This window comes from Anas acuta, chromosome 1 (genome assembly GCF_963932015.1).
Source record: "Anas acuta chromosome 1, bAnaAcu1.1, whole genome shotgun sequence".
NCBI lineage: Eukaryota > Metazoa > Chordata > Aves > Anseriformes > Anatidae > Anas > Anas acuta.
The window spans coordinates 130,802,252-130,822,343 of NC_088979.1; the positions used below are offsets into that span (position 1 = coordinate 130,802,252).

General features: G+C 34.5%; 1 protein-coding gene across 10 annotated transcripts in view; it reads left to right on the top strand.

Moving 5' to 3' along the window:
* BMAL2 (basic helix-loop-helix ARNT like 2) overlaps positions 1 to 20,092 on the top strand; it is a 56,732-nt gene that overhangs the window by 5,375 nt on the left and 31,265 nt on the right. For 5 of the 10 annotated variants that reach the window (XR_011089053.1, XR_011089048.1, XM_068656411.1 and 2 more), the window contains exons 2-12: positions 2,460 to 2,604; positions 3,802 to 3,837; positions 7,790 to 7,828; positions 9,927 to 10,084; positions 12,083 to 12,162; positions 12,829 to 12,921; positions 14,883 to 15,000; positions 15,868 to 16,011; positions 17,718 to 17,958; positions 18,943 to 19,049; positions 19,634 to 19,784. Coding sequence is in view for 6 of the 10 variants with exons in the window: in XM_068656411.1 (XP_068512512.1) it covers positions 2,460 to 2,604; positions 3,802 to 3,837; positions 7,790 to 7,828; positions 9,927 to 10,084; positions 12,083 to 12,162; positions 12,829 to 12,921; positions 14,883 to 15,000; positions 15,868 to 16,011; positions 17,718 to 17,958; positions 18,943 to 19,049; positions 19,634 to 19,784 (1,312 nt within the window). In the remaining 4 variants the exon portion in view is untranslated. Of the gene's footprint in view, positions 1 to 2; positions 262 to 769; positions 820 to 2,459; positions 2,605 to 3,801; positions 3,838 to 7,789; positions 7,829 to 9,926; positions 10,085 to 12,082; positions 12,163 to 12,828; positions 12,922 to 14,882; positions 15,001 to 15,867; positions 16,012 to 17,717; positions 17,959 to 18,942; positions 19,050 to 19,633; positions 19,785 to 20,092 lie in introns of those variants that run through there. The other 5 variants (XR_011089066.1, XR_011089060.1, XM_068656431.1 and 2 more) reach the window with 4 other exon arrangements.

Sequence of the window (20,092 nt, forward strand, 5' to 3'; positions counted from 1 at the left end):
CTAGGAACCTCCTATCGTAGAAACACACCTTATTGATTGGATCCTTTATCCATCTCTCCCAACGTGGTACAGGCAGAGTGAAGAAGTCTCTTATTGCAGAGTGCAGAAGATAAAGGCATTCTTCAGGGGCAGACCTTGGAATCACCTAGTCTCATAGTGAGAGCTATTACAGAAAGCCCGAAGGGATTATTTTAAAGCGCTTTTACTGATTTCTTAAAGCTGACCTAGCTTTATGAACTGTTTCTGTCTGCTTCTTGTTCAGTGAGTAGTAGGTATTAAAAATACTTGTTCTTGTCTGTGAAATTTTAAGTATTTAGTTTTCTACTGCATTTGGTAGTTCTGAAGTTTTAATTGATTTCCCTATTTGTTTTCTGTTTTTTTTTTTTTTTTTTTTTGGATAATCTTAAATACGTAAGAGTATGTGCTGCATGCTGTACATGGCAGGAATTAATACAAATTCTTAATATTATCTATCTTCCTGAAGATATAGCTAGATGGTATCTAATATGGCATTTCATTTAAGATGTCACTGTGATAGTAAGGATTCAGCCTATCACCTCAACATTTCAATGTAGAAGTTCTAATAAATTGTTACTCATAAACTAAACATTCTGTTTTATCTTTTTTAAGAAAAAAAGTTAGGAGATGGGTTCAGTGTTCAGAACTTAGTGCCAGAGTGTCAGGAAAAATTGTAGTTATTTTGATAATATGAAGGATAAATTGGAAAAGCTGTAAATAACACACAGATTCCTTTTTGTTTCTTTAAAAGGAAGTGGTTTAGGAAGCAGGCTGGCCATCTGTGTGCAAAGGAGTATTTAGGTCAGTGGGTCTGTTCTGTCCTGCCTTGTTAAAGGATGAAAGGATTTGTTGTGCTGAAAGCATTCTTGTCTTTGGTACATTTAGGTTTCTGTTTAGTAAATACTCGTATGAATATGCATGAAGAATGATTGTTACTTCAAAAACCTCATTTAATGATTGCAGACTGCTGTTAAAGAAGTAAAACTACTCCCTATGAATAAGAAGTTCCTTTGGAATTGTTTTTGTTTGGTTTTATAATTGCAGGAATTTGTAGCAGAAATAACAAGTGAAACTATAAAGTGATGATTAATCAAAAAATATGTATTTATAACTTATTTTAAAATAATTTTAGTATCCCTAGTTTGAATGTATTGTGTGCTTGAAGCAACTACCTCTTCTTTCTGTTGTAGATGCCCAAAGACTGTTACTTTTTTCAGAAGTGTTGATTTTCTGTGTTCCCACCACTTACTTTTCTTTGGAACTTCCTATGTGGCTTAATGAGTTAAAGAGATTTCTAAAATAAAACGGGCTGACTCTGTGTAGTCTGACTTGGTAGAGAGAGGATTAGTGGAAGACCAGGCAATGTTCTTCAAGTATTAGTCTATTTTCATTTAACTCTCTAGAGTAATATTCCAACAGAAAATGAGGACCTAGGAGGTAATTTTTCTGGTGTAAGATGCATTTATACCCAAGAGGGGAAAAAAGCATACGCTGTGCTTCATTCATTTTACAGACAACACAGATGCTAAAAAAAAAAAAAAAATACTCTTAATAAAGTATCCAGATTTTCTTCATGCTGGATTTTGAAAGTGCCTATTTGTTTTTTGCCTCCTGCAAAAGTAGGAGATACTTGCTTTGTAGAATTAATCCTTTCTTGTTTCTAGTTGTATGATGCTGGATAGTTTTCCTCACTAACATGGGAAGCCTAAAGGATTGCCTGCATTGCTGAAACAAATTTAGCTCTATTTCTTTAAGCATCAGCTGGGTAATTCTTTGTAATAACTTTGCACTGAGATAGGGAATAAAAAGTGCATTAGTGCTTAGGTTCCTTGAGAGTACGTTCCTTTACCGGTAGGTTGCTAGGATTATTTTGGCTTGTGACTTTTTTTTTTTCTGTCTGAGAAAGAAAGCTGTTTTCCTTGATAGGAGAATTTTCAAGGGTTCTCTGAGATATGTGACAAGCTTTCAAGACTCTCTTGGCCTATGCGATTGATGTTATGAATAACTATAGATTTTATGTCAGAAACATAGCAAATCTTCTTTTTTTGGGATGCTCAGCTTGTTTAAAAAACATAGCTTATTTTATTTTGTTTAAATTGAATGTAGAGTTAATATTTGGATCTGCTAGCTAATGCTGCATCTTGTGGAGCAAGATGCTTGAGGTGCTGGGAGATTTAACTGTAGTCTGTGGAAACTGAGGAAAAAGGTATATTTTTACATTGCATTAGGCTATTGAGTAAGTTGTGGAGGTCTTTATAGGACTGTGGAAAAATGATGTGCTGTTTTCTGTACATAAGTTGTAGCAGTGTAACTTGGTTTTTGTCTCAGGTGTAAATCACCTACAAATGTGTTTTTTTTTTCTTTTCTACAAATGAAAGTCAGAATGAATGCATGATGATGTAGCTTGCATTGAATGCTGAGCTTTTTTTCTTCATTTATAGATAATTTCTCAATAGATGGAAGCCCGTGCATTACTTCTGGAGTCTCAAGCCTCATGAATCCAATAACTAAGACTGTTACTGCTTCTTTCAACGCTTCTGTGGCTGAGATTCCAAGGAAGCGCAAAGGAAGTGATTCTGATAACCAGTAAGTAAATTGATTGTTTGTGTCTCCACATAAATAAAGAGGATTAGAAAGTTACTGTGCCATAGAAATAACAAATGAGCATCTCAAATTTATTACAACTATTTATTTCAGTTCTTCTTCTAAAAGTGTTGACAGTTCTGATCACTTAAAACTCAAAAAATAGAATCCTTGAATCCAGGTGATATACGTGTATGTGGGTTTCTGTAATGTGTCTTCCTGTCCTGAAGTGTCTGGTAATGTGTCTTTAATAATGAAACTTCAATCCTGACACGTTTCTTTTTCTGCTTGCAGCAAATTATTAAATAGCTTGAAGTCTCAGAAGTGCACCTTTGAATATCATTTTTAATCTCTTTGATGTAGAATTGGAGAATCAGAACTGCTTCTTCAGTGAACAGGGCAGCCATTTATATAAATATCCAGAGAGAGCTGTGACCTAAAAATGAGTACCTTCCTGCAGTAGTACTCGGTCTCTTTAAGTGCACTGATACTATTAGCTGTTTTCTCCAGTTTTATAACAGCCAAACAGATACCAGTTAACCAAGCAATTGTTCACACAAAACAAAAAATACAATTTCAAGTCCTTTGTTCAAAGTTACATTTATCAGCTAGAAGTAAGTCAGCATGCAGATCTACTGCATTACAAGCATCTCTCTGTTACAAGTGTGGAAAATCCACTTTAAAAGGATGGGGATCGTAGGAAATTTACATGTATTTGTGATTATTAAAGCAATTCTCTTTAAACCATGCTTTTTCCATATATAGGCCAGTGATCTACAGAATGTAGCTATACTGTGGATGTTGATGTAATTATCAACTCGCAGCTTCATGTCTATCGAGAAGATCTCTGAAAACTCCAGAAAGACAATAGCTTCTGAAAGAAGTCTCCATTGTTTTTTGTTTTTCTGTACTATTAGTTGATTTTACATGTTTAATGAAAATGCTGGTTGTTCAATAGTGTTTCCCTGAAGTTTGGATCTGTTTCTGATTTCATAAAACTTCTGTCAGAAAAATAATGTGTAAGTTGAAAAAGTATCATTTTATAAATACTAACAATCCGTTTGTAAAAACTAATATTCTTGCTGAGAATGAGTGAATAATCAAGTGGGATTTCCACACTTTTTTTTCTGCACCATTGAGTATATCAAGTCATCTTGCATTTCAAAGTACATTCAGCTCACTTCATTACCTGTTTTGTAGGGTTGCGGTTGAAGTTGATGGTGATCCTCAGAAAAGGTACTCTTTGTAAATGAATCCATTTCTGTTTTCAATGTTCTGTCCCACTTTCCCATTTGTCTAGCTAAGCTGCGTTGTTTGCCTTAAGGAATGCTTGTATAAGGATATGTATCTGTGTTGTGAAAGGTGTAGCTAATTAGTGGGGTGGATAGATCCATTCAGTGGTAAAGTTTTCTACTGTTTCTTTCAAAAATAACACTAACGAGCTCATATATTTACCAGACTTATTCATGTTGAAATTAAGATACAAATAGGAAAGAAAAGAGTAACTGTTAAATAAGGCCGACGAGGTGAAGGGAATATCTCATGCTCTTCTAGGACTGGCACATCTAAAAATGTTTTTCAATTTTTTTCATCCTTCATGGTGTGCTTTTTAAAATATAACTACCACATATATGTTAAAATAATGTTATTATGAGGTGACAAGCCAACATTAATATTAGCTGTGCGGTATAAATAAAGCCTATGTGTGTATTATGGAGTAGTTATTAGTTACATTATTACTTTGTGATTTCTTTCTCTGCACCTCAATACCTTACTTAGAATTTATATGTTTATATGTAGCTGTCCAGTATTCTATTTTATCCTTACAGTCAATATTTGGTGCATGATTTATTTGGTAGTATTAAAACCTTCTGTGCATAAATTATTTTTTTTTGGACTTTTCCATTGTGCTCGTGATGGAAATATTTGAATAAAGATAATTCTCTTTTATATTTAAGACCCTCACTTCATTTTTAGAAGAAGTAAGGAATTATGATTAATAAATCAAATAATAGATGAAAAGGTGGTGGTAATTTATTTTGAATAATAACAATCCTGTTCTTGCTGGTACAAATAAAGGACACCTACATTAGAGCCATGAGGTACACTTTCACTCTGTGTTCAAGATAGTCTTAACCTAGCTATTTATATCAATAACAGCACATCTGTTAGGACAGAGGCTATATAAATCCATCGAAGGCTGTGACTGGTTGCTTGAACAGCAAACTTGTTCAAGTTTCTTCCCTAAGTGAAGCTTCTGAGGGAAGAGATACAGTCAAGACTCTGCATGCTGCATTGCAGGTGATCTGGCTTTACTTTATCTCTTCACCTCTTACGGTCAGATAAGGTAACTTTTACAGTGTCAAGGAATCATCTAGGTTGCAAAAGACCTTCAAGATTACCAAGGCCAACCATCAACCTGACCTGTTGAGTACCATCCCTGACCTGTGTCCCTTATTGCCACACCTATGTCTCTTCAGGGATGGTGACTCCACCACTTCCTGGGCAGCCCATTCCAATGCTTCACCACCCTTTCTCTGAAGAAATTTCTCCTAATATACAATCTAAATCTCCACTGCTGCAACTTGAAACTATTTCCTTGTGTCCTATTGCTCGTCATCTGAGAGGAGAGACTGCCAGCCTCCTTTCACATAGTTGTAGAAAACAGTGAGGTCTCCCCTCAGCCTCCTTTTCTTCAGACTAAACAACTTGTTCCCTCAGCGGTTTGTCATGAGTTCTGTGTTCTAGTCCTTTCTCTGAACAATGCTCAAGCAACTCAGTATCCTTCTTGCAATGAAAGGCCCAAAACTGAACACAGTATTTGAGGTTTGGTCTCACCAGTTCTAAGTACAGAGGGATAATCACTTTAGTAGGCCTGCTAACCACACTATTTCAGATGCAAAGCCGATACCATTGGACCTCTTGGCCACTGGAGTACACTGCTGGCTTGTGTTCAGATGGCTGTCAAGCTAGCACCCCCAAAGGACCCTTTCTGCTGGGTGGCTTTCTAGCCACTCTTCCACAAGACTGTGTTGCTGCATGGGATTTTTATAGCCCAAACGCAGAGCCTGGCACTTCTTAGTCTTGTTGAATATTGTGTGATTGGACTCAGCCCATTGATCTAGTCTATCCAGATCCCTATGCAAAACTTTTTTACCCTCAAACAGATAGGCGGACCTGTCAAACTTGATATTGTCTGCAAGCTTACAGAAGGTGTTCTTAATCCCCTTGTCCAGATAATTTTTATCAATATTAAAATTTTTTATCAATGTTAAACAAGGCTTGCCCCAATACTGTGCCATGGGGAATGCTACTGGTGACTGGCTGCTATCTGGGTCAGACTAGTCCTAGTCACCAGTCACTAGGACTCTCTGAGCCTGGCTGTACAGTCAGTTCTTCACGCAGCAGTGTAAGCCTGTCCAAGCCTTGAGCAGTCAGGTTTTTCCAGGAGAATACTGTGGGAAAGTGTCAAGTTCTTTACTGAAATCTAGGTAAACAGCGTGTATAGCCTCTCTGTCATCCTTACTGCAGAAGGAGATCAGGTCAGTAAGGCAGGATCTGTACTCCATGAACACATGATGGTTGCATCTGCTTACTTGGTTTTTTCTGTGTGCTGTGAGATGACATTCAAGATGATCTGCTCCATGACCTTCCCTGGTACCAGGGTCAGACTGATAGGCCTGTGATTCCTCGGATTCCCCGTAGACTTGTGAATGATCAAATGATGTAGCAGGTCACCTGCAGTTTCCTAGTGAATTATAGGTGCTTCATCTCGATCCCTGTCACTGTTTTCTAGCTTGGGGCTGGGAACAATTGGCCTTGCTAATAAAGGATGAGACAAAAAAAGGGATTAAGTACTGGAGTTTGTAGTATATGCACGTTTCTGGTAAAAGTTTATTTCAAAATGAAAGAAGAAATATTAGGTATTGATAACTCCTCCAGATCTGAAACAGTTTCACTAAAGATAAATTCTAGGGTCATGTGAGCCCAACCTAATCCTGAATTCGGGTTTATCAGACTACCTGGAAGATGCCTGGGTTTTAGTAAAATCCAGGTTGAGCAGCTGGATCCGTGGATTGGTTTTGTGTTAGTTTGACTCTGGCTGCTGTATCCTTCCTTATTGGGGTCAGTGCCGGGTTGTAGGTGGAAGCAGCTTTTGAAGTCTTTTCTAAAGCTTTAATCTCCAGCTTTCCTTCCACCTCTTACTTCTGTTTTCTTATAGGAAACAGCCACTGCCTGATTGGCTTGTCTCCTTACAATCCTGCCACAACATACACATCTTCTAAAATGATCTTGAAGCTAGCAGGTCTCTCCTCTGGAATGAAGCTTAGAGTACTACATGAGGTGTCTCCACTGCTGAATTAAAAAAAAAAAAAAAAAAAGAGCTGAAGTACTGTTGTATAGATTTAAAAAATGCTTGTATCAGTTTCTTTTAAAGAAAATAGTTGCCGATATTAGTGTGGAACTGCCTCTCTGCAAGTACCAAATTGCTCATACTGAATTGGCAAGACATCTATTAGGCCACTTTCTGAATTTCTTGAAGATTGTGGTGGGAAATACTGTGATCTTGGAGAAGAGAAAAGATCATTGCTTTTGTTTGAATTATTGTTTAAGTTTTCCTGCTGCTAAGTATTTATCATCATATTGGTGCTATGACTGTCTTTCATTTATGGTTTTCTTATATAGACTCTTTCCAGTCATTGCTGTGGGGTATGGGAAAACTTTAATTTTTACTTCTTTTTTGGTCCTTGAGCAATTATGTTATATTTTAGGGCCAGCCTAGGCTAGGGTTGTTTTTTTTTTTAATCTTTTGGCAATCAGATTTTGGAAATAAGAACATTAATAGAGGACCCTTGAAAAATTAAAAAAAAAAAATACACTAAATCAAGACTGGACTTAAGCTGTTTGAATGTACCATTAATTTTGTTTTCTTTAGGTTAGAAATAGCTCTATAATAATGAAATATCCCTGTAATATGTTCACATAACTGTGAATATTGGAAATTACGTTTTTTTTAATTTGTGTTACGCATCACTTTCTAGATAATGTTTGTGTTAGGAATTTTTGTGGTTTTGGTTTTGTTGGAGTGACAGTAAATTTATAGCATTTTCTGTATTTTCTTGAATTCATGGAAGAAGTGCCTAGTACTAAATATACAATGTAAGACTTTATATCTTGTTTTCTCTAGGAGTGAAGATGAAGAACATCTTAAGATAAAAGATTTCAGGTACTAACTTTATAGCATTAAATGCTATACTCTCAAGTTGTGTATAAAGGAAGCTAGCTGATCCTCAGGCTGCATGAATTGAGGAATTGTTTCTTCTGGATTTGTTTACACATGGAGGTATTTAAGAATCATCCCACACAAAAATGGATTCAGTGAAAGCATGACAAATAATTCTTGTTCTGGAACAAGTGCTCATATATGGAATTACTTAATGATTGTCACTGCACTGTGAATTCACATCTTACCTTAATGCAAATTAAAATTGACAAAAAGTACTTGTCTAAAGCATTATTTATGCAATATGCTAACTAGTAATTATTGTAGAAACAAGAAGGTTGGAAAAGACTTCCAAGATGATCTGGTCTCCATTAAATTAAATAGAAGAAATTAAATAGTGTTCCGAACCAAATTTATAGTTTTTTAAACTCCAAAATTTGTTTTTCTTTAATGAGTACCCCAGATCACTATGTAAAACTGTATTTTGTACATTGCTTTGATACTCGTGTTGTACTGTTAATTTTTTTCCTTAGATGTTGGATTTTTATTTTATAAAAAAAAAAAAAAGTATATGTTGGAAGACATTCTTGAGGGTTTGATCAACAGTTAATCTCTGTCCAGTGTTCCTTTTCACGAGCTTATTAGGAAACTTGCTCTTCTCCCTTCCTGCTTTTAACTGTGGAATGTAACAGCAGGCTTTCTGAATCATCAAGTTTCACTAAGATTTCTGTATCAATAAATTATTCTTAAATATTAGAGGTGTGGAAGATTGTTCTGTTTCCCCATATGTTTGTAACCATTTTCCCGAGGTTCAAAGTACAAAGAGCATACATAATATATTATTTGACTGGCCCTACCCTGATACAAAGGAAAAGTGGAGTGAGCCAAGAATAACTGATGAAAGTAAACTAAAAAAGGCTTCGGGGGGGAGGGTAGGGGGGTGGGAATTTGTATGAGTTTTCCAAAGTTACCCATGTGGAGGGGAAATTTCTTTTTTGTGCTTCCAAAGGAAAATAATTAAAAACAAAGAAGACTACATCTTTAAAACTGTACTTCACTCTTTCTAGCAGGCCAGAGTTATTGAACTTTATTATCTTTAATGCTTTGTTACAATACACTGAAAAGGAAGAATTTGGGGATCAGTTAAACAAAACATGTTGCTTGATTCGGTTAACTGCCATTGTGTCTGGTCTCAATCAGAAAGGTTTGAAATAATCCTTATTTTAAATGAGTGGCTAGCTTGTCTTCTGAGTGAGAAGGGAATAGAATTAATTCAACTTTTCTTGACCAGCTAAACGGTAGAGGGACGATGATCAGCTAGAAAGTCAACATACTAGACTAGAAAGAATTTGAGAAAAGGTGACCTGAGATAAAAATGTATTTGTGATACCTTCACAGAGGCTGAAACCCTTCCTTAATCCACCTTACTAAGTGAATGAAGGGGGAAAGCTTTCTGAAACACCACTAGTGGAAAATAGATGAAGCATAGCTTTTTCTTCCAGTTTCCATAGCATCTCTTATAACCACATGTAACTGTCATTTGTGCTGTGAATAAATGCTTGTATTTGTGTCTTTTTTCAATACAAGTTATTTTCACACTAAATAAATAACAAGAAGACAATGTTCATTCTGGATTATTGTGAGTTTGCATAGACAGAGCTCAGAGATACTTCAGCGAGTGCTTAGAGCATTATTTGTTTAAAAAGAAATAGTAGTAGAATGAATTCACCATCACATTACACAGGCTAGAGAACAGCAATGTCTTCAAATGTCTACTAATGACATCAAATGTCTGGTATGCAGTAAGATGTCAAGGTATTCACTTGAGCCTTAAGGGTCACAAGAAGAATTTCAGTTTTGTAAGTCTTCATCAGCTCTTGTTTCTGCCATATATGATCAAGTTGTTGCAATATTTCACTTCATTATTGTAACTGTTGCTACTTTGTTCACATGAATCCAATTGTCAAATACATGTGTATAAAAAAACATTTCAGTGCAGCGATACTTCTCATGATACATTCCACTCCCAAAATTATATTGATTAATATTATGAGGAAAATTGTGTGTTCTACACCTTAAAATATATATTTTTTTTTATTAGAGAGGCTCACAGTCAAACAGAGAAACGAAGAAGAGACAAAATGAATAATTTGATAGAGGAATTGTCTGCTATGATACCCCAGTGCAACCCCATGGCACGAAAACTAGATAAACTTACAGTTTTACGGATGGCTGTGCAACACTTAAAATCTTTAAAAGGTAGGTTTTAGGAAACTAATCCTGACAGTCCTTGTTCTATCAGGAGTTATACTACATATTTTCTTTGATGTTATATACATCTAAGGTCTTCTGTTTTGTTTCCTTGCTGCATTCATTTGAGTCTGTTCTTTGTTTAATTTTACATTTGTAGTTTCCAGAATTTCATTTATTTATATTTTTTTCTGCTATAATAAGCAATACTTCAGTGTCTGATACCTTGTTAACTAAGGCTATACCTTTTCAAAATTATAGAAAAATCAAGCAATTTTATCTTCTGTTATTTTCTAACCCTCAAAAGTTCTGCTGTCTCTCAACTTCCCATCATACTTTCTTTAACAGTAATACCTGTGGTGCTGTACTAACATCAGTAGCTGTACTGCTAGTGAGAAGAAAATAGTCTTCAAACTAATGTTTCTTATTGCAGAGTTTGTGATTGCATCAGCCCTTTGTATTGGAATTTTCTATTTAATTATTGACTTTGTAATGTATAATGTCATTGAAAAAGACCATTTTAAAAAAATAACTAAATTCTGGGAAGATTTAAAGTTGAAAACCAAGTCACTTATGAAATATTGAATACTTCCACTGAGTTGTTTGTCTAGCATGACATCAAAAAAAAGGTCTTCTCAACAATGGGAAACCATGCTAATCCTTACCTAAAGAAACTGATCTAAGTAGTTACACTGATAGGGAACACAGAGAACTTACTTCAGTGATCAGTTTCATCTTTTACAGTGTAGCTTATAAAACAATGACTATTTGCATAAAACTAAAGAAGAAATTAAATTTGAATGTGATCGTCTTCTCTTTGTTTCTTTCGCTTGCAAGGACAGTAGTCAAAGTAGACAAAGAAACATAGCAAGACATATTTTAATAGAATGGTTGATGGCTGATTACATTTAAGTCTGAAACACCACAAAATTTTATAGAGTGCTAGGGAAAAGTGTTATTAAAAGCTTATGTCCCCAGCCACATAACTGTAAGCAAAGATCAAAGACTCTGTGCCTTGCCAAAAATTTGATTATGGATAAACGCATCTCATAAGAACCTCTTTAGTTTTAAGTCAAAGCAATGTATGAAATTAATTATGTGACTGTCTTGACAGTTACGGACTCAGAATAATTTAGGTTGGAAGGAATTTCTGGAGGTACTCCAGTCTAGGTAGGCTGAGAATTGTGCATAAGGAAATAATGTCACATATTAGCAGGGTAGTAATTGCACTTAGAGTTTAAGCAAGCATCTACATCTTGACAGTGGAATGAGAAATCTTAAGCTCAAACAGTGTTATTTTAACAATGGTTTAGGAAAACTGGACTTTATCCGCCATCGTTGTTACATGTATCTTCAAAACAAATGCTTTAAGACAATGAGAGATACTATATGGAATTACAGCAAATGCTGAAATTCGTTAGCAAGTTCAACTGTTCTCAAAACAATACCTAGAAAAAAATATGAAAATACTTGTAATGGCTAAGGAGGATTTTAGTGTGTTTGCCATGGATGATAGAACAGTAATATGTTGTGAGTCAAACATACAATACCTATTCAGTGTAACTACACAGAGTGATTTTTTGGATGGCTGGATATAGTGTACTAATGAACCTTTATTCAAGCCAAAAGGATAACATAGGAATTACTCATATTCAGCAGATACTAAGGGTTTTGAAATAAGTCTACAAAATATTTCTAGGTAATGCAGAGCTCATAGTACCTTTTCTGTAGCAGTATACTGAAGGTATCTGATCAGAAGCTTCCTTATTTTCTGCTAAATAAAAGGCAAGGAAGTAACTGGTGATATGCCCATATTCAGTATCAGTGTATGTTTTCTTACACTGGTTTGTTTGTTTTTTTAAAAAAAATCTTTTATAAATTTTTGTTCAGCTGTTGTGATTGAAAAGAGAATTTACAGATTAAGAATTAAATAAAACTGTGTTGAAAGTAAATTTAAAATATATATTTTGATACTATATGCATGTTTACAAATAAGCTATTTTCCAGGCTCCACTAGCTCTTATACCGAAGTTCGATATAAACCTTCATTTTTAAAGGATGATGAGCTCAGACAATTAATCCTTAGGGTAAGTAGAAGGCAACTCTCAGTTAAATGTTGTCCTTATTAAAGCTTGCCATTAACTTTATATTTTGAGAGAGCTGCCCCCCCATCTTTTTCTTCAAGCAAGTGCTTTGATGTAGTTGATGAGCTTTGGTTTGTAACCTCTGTACACTAAACAGGACTTTCCACTAAGATATACTCAGCATGTTTCATACATAAACTGTTTTTAATGCTGATATTGAAACTTGCATGCAAGTATATGGAATGCTTTTAATTATTCATAAATATACTTGCAGTTACTTGCTGTGCTTCAAGATGCAGAAATAATACCTGAAAGAAAATCTTCCTGTTTTTGCATGTAGTCATACACCCACACCCTCTTACCCTTTCTAATTTGCAGCTATTTTCTCTTTTCCTTTGCTGCAATAACACAGTTTGGCAAGATCTGTAAGATGACTCCAAGTTAAGCTGTTTTGCAGCTGGCGTTCTCTTTCCCAAAGCTGTGTTTAGGAAACTCTAGCTGTCTGTAGTGGAAGGTCTGATTTGGTCCCTGCAATCTTTTTAATTGCTTTTTGGTGTGATTTTTATTTAATAGAAACATTCACGTTTAAAAGTGTACCTCCTTGTAGTCATCAATATACATTGTATATTTTAATTGTATGTTTTTAAGACAGTATCTTTGTATTTCCAGGCAGCAGATGGATTCCTGTTTGTGGTTGGATGTAACAGAGGAAAAATTCTGTTTGTCTCAGAATCAGTTTGCAAAATACTTAATTATGATCAGGTGGTTATATTTGAGTTTCTTGGTTTGTTTTTACCTTGCATTTTCTTTTAATTAGAAATATTTAAGCTTTTACATTTTACTGTATTTTATTTTTAAAAGAGTCCTTTTGTTTCTTGGAATTTCTTGGAATGTTGTTGGTAACAACAAAGTAAAACTGAATTTCCTGGAATAAGTATTTGTAAGTGTGGTCAGTGTTTGTGACCTGAGTAATAGCACTGTATTTCAATTGATCATACTTAAGAGAACTGCTAGGCTAAAGGAAAAGGATATTTTGAAGACGTCCAAATTTTATCCCCATTTTTTTGTTGAACGATTAAGTGATTTTTTATTGTTCTAACCTGAGGAAAATTGGTTGTTCAGCAGCATGAGTTAATTAAAGCTTGCCTTGGTGCAGTGCCTTCAGGCTCAGATGCACCATATATCACCTCACCCACAGTAACCATCCATGTTATATAATCTTAACTTGTAGGAAACAGTGTGAGTTAGCTTAACCCATAGAATAGGCTACATATAATTACTTTGTATGAGGTGACATTTAACATCATAAGGAATTAGTACAGATAATAAAAGCATGATAACTTGTTCATGTTTCTGTGACTCCCATTCCAAAAACAGGCTAAAACAATTAGTGCTTCCATCTGTCTACTTCTATAATTTAGAAACAGTTTGTGCTTCATTCACTTTGATTAAAGGAGGAAGGTCAACTAATCTGGATTCTGTTTTATAGATTTTCTTTAAACAGAACTATGTCTTATTTAAATTAAAGTTAAATGAATCATTTTACTTTGTAACAAACATAAAGCAGATTTTTTTTGAAAACCTCTATACTGAACCTGCTCAAAAGTACAATTTGGAGTCTCTCATGTTAATCATACCTGCTTCCAAACCCATAAGATCTTCACTGTTCCAGCCAAAGTGGTTTAGAGAATTTAACTGTCTTAAGCCCTGGATTTATTTGCTTATCTAGGAACCTCTCTGGGTTATGAATCCCATTCTGCAGCATAGTCTGTTTGTTATACCTATGAATTTTGACAGGGCTGCCATTAGCCTTTCTCAGGGGCACTCATCATTTTCCCCTTTCGTTAGGGTTAGATGGGGACTGAGTAAGTGAAAGAGGCTGAATATTTATCCTGCTTTCTTTGAAGATTTTCATTAAATGTGTTTCTGGTTGTTGTTTGTCAGAGAGGTGCTCCCATTTTATGCAGTGATCATGTAGCAAGTGGCCAGGGTCCAAAATGAGTTGCAGTTTGAGTCTGGAATATGATTATCAACACAGCTCCTTTCTACCCTTTGATTTGACCTGCTGTGGTGAAGGTAGGCCATTAAAAACCAAAGCTTGCCCACTTCTGTGAGAATTCCTTCCTGTTCCAAGAGAAGGTAGTAGTACCTGCACTAGTGCAGCAGACAAGCTTTGGATGAGCAGATTGAGCGGGTTGAAAGGATCCCAGCTAGAGCAATCACTGTAAATGTCCCCTAGTAAGGAGTGCTGAAGTGAGCTGAGCCATTTGCAGCTTCCAGACAGCACCTGGATTAGCAATGCTGTTCTGTTCTTCTAAATGAGAGCTCAGTCATTAGGTATTGTAAATTTCTTTTCCCTTCCATTACCAAAATAATCTGTGAGGGGAGTTGTTTTTCACATAACCTTCTTCGGCTTCAGGATCAGGAGTCGTGTTAAGTAAATATATATATATTTATAGCACTTGCTCTTTATTAATATGCAACTAGTATTTTTCAGAGAGAAGTTACAAATATTTTTTTTGCTACCCCATTTATATAAAAAAAATATTAAATGGAAAGATAATGCAGATTGAAATACAGAACTTTAGAAAAAATGTGATATTTTAAAATGTTTTTTTTTTTTTTTTTTTTTTTAAGTAATATAGAATGTTTTTTTCCGGGATATTAAATGTGTTCAATGTCCTAAAACAGTGGGGCTCTTTTTTTTTTTTTTTTTTTAATAGGCCAGTTTAATTGGACAAAGTTTGTTTGATTACTTGCATCCAAAAGATGTTGCCAAAGTGAAGGAGCAACTTTCATCTTCAGATGTCTCTCCCAGAGAAAAGCTTGTAGATGGCAAAAGTAAGTTACGTGTGAATGTACTCAGATTTCTTTTTTAAGAGATGTTAATAAAATCCAGTTTTTATGCAGGACATATTCATGTGTTTGTATGTGCAATAAGCTCTGTTCTTATGCAGGACATATCCACATGCTTATATATGCATGGATGTACAAACTTGAAATATGATTTCTATGAGCCAGACATTTGAATGCTTATCTGCTGCTTAGAATGCGCTTAAGAGTTTAAAAACTAGCCCAGAAAACAACTTACTTTAGATAATAAGAGTGATTTAAATTTGCATTGTTAAACATTTACCAAGTTGTCATCTGACATTCTTCCTACCAGGCATACTACCTTTTTTTCTTGTATTTGATAGGTCTTGTCAATACAAAAGACCTGATGTAGTCGAACATGGGATAAAATACTTCAGTATCAAGAATCCCTGTCTTCTCTGAAAATGCTAAGTGTCAATCCTAATTTAACTAAATCTTATTTTGTTTGCAGTTATTTCTAATATGGACAGCATTATGTACTCTGCAGCTAATAACTATTTTATAGCTGACTTTTATAAGCATTTTCACATTTCTATGTACCAAATAGAAGTTGAAAGTTTATAAAGCATATTTATTAAAATATAATTCAAAATGTCATGTATGGCTTAAGTTTAATTTGGTAGTTCTTTTTAATTTTGGAATATGTGTGACAGCCACGTTTTCTCTGCCCTGTTTAAGTTATTAGACCTTTTTCATTTTTAATTGCCAGGACAAAAATTAGGCAACTGAACGGTAAGGAGAATGTACTAGAAACAGAAATGAAGATTAGGCCTTGGACTCAACAGTTTTATTGCTGGATTATTTTTTTTAACTACTTTGCTAAATCTTTATAAGCTGGCTTGCAAGTACACACAGATTTTCAAGCTGGACCAGCTCGACTGAATTCTGGTGCTCGACGTTCCTTCTTCTGTCGGATAAAATGTAGTAGGACCACAGTCAAAGAAGAGAAGGAGTGCTTGCCCAACCCAAAGAAGAAAGGTATTCAAACAGTGTAGCTGAAGTGGGGGCTTTCTGTCTTGAAATTTGGTACATTTAAGTTCCAAGTCAGTAGTATGACCCTTGTAGTTATCACTGACTTCACAAAGTAGCTGTAGTGAAGTGTAAATATTTACTGAAGAAACATCTTGAAAAACAGTCTAATTGTACTCTTTCTCCTCCCTGTTCACTCCTGAAAAGAGGGAGGGAGGGAGGAAGGAACCTGAGTTTCAGTGCCTGTTTAGGAGCATACGGTCTGTTCTAGTCAAATTTAAAAGTCTCAGGGAAATCTTTGAAAGCACTGGAGCAGATCAGAAGAATGAAACTAAATAACATGTCTTGAAGATAAATGTATGAATTAGGCCTGCAAAATCTACTGTTTCGGAGGAAAAAAAAAAGCAAGTAAAAAGTTTTTTATCTGATTTACATTTTGTGTTGTGTGTACTCACAAAGTATGAGTTTCCTGTTTTTGGTTTTTAATGGTGAAGTTAATTTATCAATGTAATTCCATTTATTTTTTTCCATTAATTTTAATCTAGTTTATAGTTTCAATTTAGTTTTGGTATGCCTGTGCAGCAAGTATATTCTTGTCAAGTTTTCAGTGAATTAATCTTTTTTTAAAAAAAAACGTAATTTCCAGCTTTTGTTTAATACCTTGGCATTGATCTTTGTAAAAGTGTGCAGAAATGACTTGATCCTGAATAAATCTTCCTCCTTTTTTATTTCAAGAACCTGTTACTGTTGAGATATATATGTTACTGTTGAATGTACAAGAATAAATTTAAAAATAGATCTGTCATTGTAAGTACATGGAATTCCATCTCCCTTGAATGTGCCAACTAATTTGATAAGACTATTTGACATATAAATGCTTCTTCAGGAAAGCACTATTCAGGGAGATCACACTGTAAATCTGCTAAACTGACAATCACAGCAGAATAAATACCTCCGTTTTTCATTTTACAGTGATAATTGATGGTTTCCATAGTTGATTGAGTTAATGCAGTCAAATCTATGTAAATCATAATTTGGTAAGAATACAGTTATTAAGAGTATTTTGGCAACTTGTTTTAAATATAGTTACTGCAGCACATGGTATGTTATATCTATGCATTGATGCAAATTAGGCTATTTACATATCATATAAGCAGTGTATGCTGTAACTTAAGTCTCTTTTGATATTTGTGTTCCAAGAAAAATTGAGGAATTCAGAAGCCTTATATAAATAGAAAGTAAGCTGAATTGTTTTGGGTTACGGTCTTGGTTCATTATTTTAGTAGCTGCAGTAAAACTATATTAAGATCATAGTGTTCATATAAGATAAATTGATATAGAAGCTACAGAATGCTGCCATGGATTATTTTAATTTACAATATATAAGAAACAATACAAAGAAAAAGTGATCTGTGAATTACTAGACTGTGTTTTTGTGTTTTTGTTTTTGTTTTTTTTCCTTTGAGACTGTTTGCACTGTCAACACCTATAACTTATCTTACTAAATCTTATATAGGGCTAGAAGTGCTCTATCCAGGTAAGCCAAAATTAAGTAGTATAAAATTAATTTAAAAGTATTCTGTAAAATTAATTATAGCCTTCTACAGTTGTTGTAGGTAAGCATAAAATATGACTGCTGCTATTATGGTGAAAGGAATAAACAACAACAAAAAATATTTTGAACCGTAACTGCTGATTTTATGTCTTTTTATTAGATCACAGGAAATACTGTACCATTCACTGTACTGGGTACATGAAGAACTGGCCTCCTAGTGAGGTGGGAGTGGAAGAGGAAAATGATGTGGAAAAGGACAGTAGTAACTTTAACTGTCTTGTTGCAATTGGGAGGTTACACCCTTACATTTTTCCACAAAAGAGTGGAGAGATAAAAGTCAAAGCAACAGAATTTGTTACACGATTTGCCATGGATGGAAAATTTGTTTACGTAGATCAGTGGTAAGCATTTTTTTCTGTAGTGAAGAGAAAATCAAAATGACACAGCTAGATAGGTTTTCTGATCTTTTCTGTGAGAAAGAAACATGATGTTTCAATCAGGATAGAATTTCTAGATTCTGTACACAGGAAGAGCTTTCTCCTGAATCAATGACTTTCTTTTTGGACTTTCTTTTTGTTAAACATAATGTAGCAAAAAAGTGTACCACTCTGTAGGAAAAGGTAGGCTAGAAAGATGAAAATACATAATAAAATACACTCATGTATTTATTTGTAAAGAAAAATCTCAAGTTAGAGCTTCATATCTCTCTATATGACTTTTATTTGTTTATAAGTTGCACTGACAGAGAAAAAAGTAATAAGCACTTCACCAAAATTGCTGCATGTTAATATTTGGAACAAATACATTATATTTAAATGAGTTACCAAATTATTTCATTTCATTTGAAGTGAAAGACAAGTTCCTATTTTCTGAACTTCTTTAAAAGGACTTTTGTCAGTAATACAGACTGAATTTCATTAATGCCACTGGAGGATTTTTCTTGCTTTCATTCATCTTTCATCTAAAAGTATCAGTTCAAACCTATTCCTTAACATGGCGGAGCAAAATTTAGCTATTTTTTAATGACTCATTATGTGGGTTCAGTACTCTGGCTAATTAGAAGAGCTAGTAATGATTTGTACTTTGTGTGCATTTAAATTGTGCATGCACATGGTTTGCATGTTTAAACACTGTTATTTTGTCTTTCTGTTGTCATTCATTGCAAAATCTTGGTATCCTGTATTATTCATTGCAAACAGATCCAAGGTAAACTGCAGTTAATATTTCCTGTTGGTTTAGAGCTATACTAGTGCTGTATCTTTTCCCAAACATGAACACAAGCATCTATTTCTTTAAATATTCATTTTCTGCTTTATCTGATACTGAAGAAACCAAGCTTTGCAATTGTTTGAATCCACTGCAGTTCATGTTTTTATTTCTAACAGTGCAACAGCAATTTTAGGGTATCTGCCACAAGAGCTTCTAGGAACTTCTTGTTACGAGTACTGCCATCAAGATGATCACAATCATCTAGCTGAAAAACATAAAGAAGGTACAAAACAATTGGTCCTCCCAGGCTGTATACAACTACATGTAATTGCTATGTGAAAACAGTACAAATCAAAAAATCAGAAACTGGGAATTAATAAAGTTAAACAATCTTAGCATTGTCCCTTTCTACACCTACATGAAGACATGCCCACATAAATCCTGTAAGAAAAACAGGGAGAAACTTCTGTTGTCTTGGATCTTGGTGCAGTGCTTTAATTGCAAGGGAATACCGTTAATGTTTCTTTCAACCTTCTGCTTCAATTCTTCTTTGATAGAAAGAGGAATAAGTCCTGGAGAGCAAATGTGACTAATCACTTAAATAAAGACACCAGTTATTAAAGTTCACCAAGTCTCCCTGCTAGTGGTTTGCAGAAACTTAGTACATGGGCTCACGTTTAAGATGAATAGCATTGTTATAAATGTAGTTTGATTTCAGTAGGGTTTCTGTCCTGCCAATTTTATGGCATTTGATTTGTATTTTTGATTGTCAAAAACATTTTGGCTTTATGATATCAGAAACCATTTTCTTTAGCTTAACTCTGTCCTCCAGAGTATTAGTGATCATAATTCTCCTTTCTTATTTAGTGTTGCAGAATAAAGAAAAAGTATTTACAAATTCCTACAAATTTAGAGCAAAAGATGGGACATTTGTTACTTTAAAGAGTCAGTGGTTTAGTTTCATGAATCCGTGGACCAAAGAACTGGAGTACATTGTATCAAACAACACTGTAGTATTGTAAGTAATTTGTTATATGAATTCCCTATGTTAATTTTTGTCTTATTTACATCTAGCACTGATAGTAGCAACTTGTTTAAGAAGCAGAACAAGACTAGAAAATATCAGCAGTGCACAAAGAGGTTGAGTAACCTGGGAAAACATTCTGCATTTACCAGTTGATTTTGATTTCAGGCTTAGGTCGTGGATTTAACTATGAAAAATGTGTTGTTTACTAGTAGAAAAATGGGAAAGAGTTTATTAAAGGAAGAGAGGAAAGATCTTTAAAGATAATAGATACGAAAAAATGGAAATGTGAAGTTACTTCT